Here is a 2,168-nt window from a genome sequence, read left to right on the forward strand (position 1 = left end):
CCTCTAGTAATATATTTACTGAGAAAAATGGTGATGTGTTCAATACTTATTTTATCTGCTGTACATATATAATGTTAGTGTTGATAAGCCTGAGTGGTTATGGGCAGGTTACAATATAAAAAATGTTTATCATAATCATGTCTTGTGATTATTTGACAGGAGTTTTACTTTTAAAATGTAACTGTATTTAATTTAGTTTTAATGTAAATACAATAAAATTAAACCAAGATTTAGAATAATTATTATTTTGATCCATACATTGGTAATGTCTGACTGGGCCTCGTGTCACTTTATGTTCAACAAATGGGGCCCCGAGGTCAAAAAGGTTAAGAAGCCCTGATCTAGTGTATTTGGTTTAACAACAAGAATAAACCTTGAGCTGGTCAGCGACATGGATGGGGATGATGTTGCCCAGTAACCACTCAGCTTGGTCTCGCATCATCTGGATGTTGGAGCGGTGCTTGTCAGCCTCCACGTTGCCATGATAATGGAGACGGTAGCTGACCTCAAACTCACGATTCAGGAACCAGACCAGGAGCAGAAGCAAGAAAAAGGCAAGGATGGCCTCTGGGACCAAAACATTAAAAAGCGGTGGAGGAAAGTATGGTCCTGATTCTGGAGAGTCTTCAGTCGGAGCTGAGGTGTTCCATCTGAAGGAGAAATTGGATGGAAATGAGACAGGAAGAAGAGACATTAAGGTTTAATGAAAAAAGAAGGGAAGACATAAAACAGATTACTTTCAGATGATTAAGAACAAAGATTTTTTTACTCAAAATCAACCTTTTTGAGTTTTATATTGTGTTATTATGTCATTCCCTCCCTTAAAAGAGATAGAGGCCAATTTCAAGGTGTTTAGAACACATTTTTAAAATATCTACAGCATTTTTACAACAACTGGGGTAACATTTTTACTTGATTGTGGCATAGAATTGAATTACATGCCTGGAAAATATATAATACTCCTACTTAAAAAGCTTCAAGAATAATCAAGCTTTTAACAAACAAGGTCTTATTTCAAATCACAACATTAAGAGCTTGATCTTACTGTGCAAATATATGAAGTCAATTATAAAAGTAAAACAAAAATAAATGAAAATGCGCAAAACTTATTTTTTCTAAACCTGTAGTTTCCCAAATATCCCAGCTTATGAGTCCCAAACTGACAGTGACAAAATCTTGTCACCTTATTTTGTGCTGGTTTAATTATACAAAGTTTTGCTAAAAAAATATATTAAACAAGGAAATAATGACAATGAAAACTGTCCGGAAAACCTCAATGTCAGTTTTATATTGATTTATGGTCTATAATGTATTGGTGACTTGGTGTACAACACCTTTCACCCAATGGCCACTGGAGAGAGACACCAGTTTTCCCATTAGCCTACACAAAATGCTACATTGAGACAGTGAATGGATGGAATTTTGGTAACAAATGAACCTAAAACAATCATTTTAAATGTAAGTTGAAATCTATAATTTGTATTTAAGGACCCCCCTCATCTGGTGTTTCATGATCCACAGAGGGGTCCCAAAACCTACTTTGATAATCAGCATTTTACAGTTTTTTTTACAATAGCTAACTCACTAAAATGACATCCATAAAACAGCTATTTTAACTGACACACAAAGAACAGAACCTCCTCTCAAGACTCCAAAAGTCAAAACACATTTTCTGCTTTACGCACATTCTGTCAAAATGGCACTTTTTAAATGAACTGAACACAGTTCTCATGCATAAGACACTTATCTGACATAAAGTCACAAGTTTGCAATTTCAAAACACTGCCATTCAAAATGACAATACATGAGCTAATTGGCCAAAACATTTCTGCTTCTAAACTCAGATAAGACAGAGGTTCTGGGTTCTGGACCTGAACATCTTAGGGATCAACTTTGYAGCCTTTCACCTCCTCTGGATGGCATTAATCTGGCCTCCAGTTCTAATGTAAAGAAACTTGGTGTTATTTTTGATCAGGACATGTCTTTTAACCCCCACATTAAAAATGTTACCAGGACCGCCTTCCTCCACCTGTGTAATATYAYTAAAATATGAAATATTTTGTCCAAAAATGACACGAAAAAAACTGATTCATGCATTTATCACGTCTAGACTGGATTACTGTAATTCTTTATTATCTGGACATCCAAAAACCTCTTTAAGAAGTCTT

At 35.2% G+C, this 2,168-nt stretch overlaps 1 protein-coding gene across 2 annotated transcripts in view; it reads right to left on the reverse strand.

The window, feature by feature from the left end:
- Window positions 1-2,168, reverse strand: part of LOC106532502 (adenylate cyclase type 9) — an 88,941-nt gene that overhangs the window by 2,946 nt on the left and 83,827 nt on the right. For both annotated transcript variants that reach the window (XM_014028565.1, XM_014028566.1), the window contains one exon: window positions 374-650. In XM_014028565.1, coding sequence (XP_013884019.1) covers window positions 374-650 — 277 coding nt within the window. The remainder of the gene's footprint in view (window positions 1-373; window positions 651-2,168) is intronic.

The sequence above is a fragment of the Austrofundulus limnaeus genome, unplaced genomic scaffold (assembly GCF_001266775.1).
Source record: "Austrofundulus limnaeus strain Quisiro unplaced genomic scaffold, Austrofundulus_limnaeus-1.0 Scaffold780, whole genome shotgun sequence".
Lineage (NCBI taxonomy): Eukaryota > Metazoa > Chordata > Actinopteri > Cyprinodontiformes > Rivulidae > Austrofundulus > Austrofundulus limnaeus.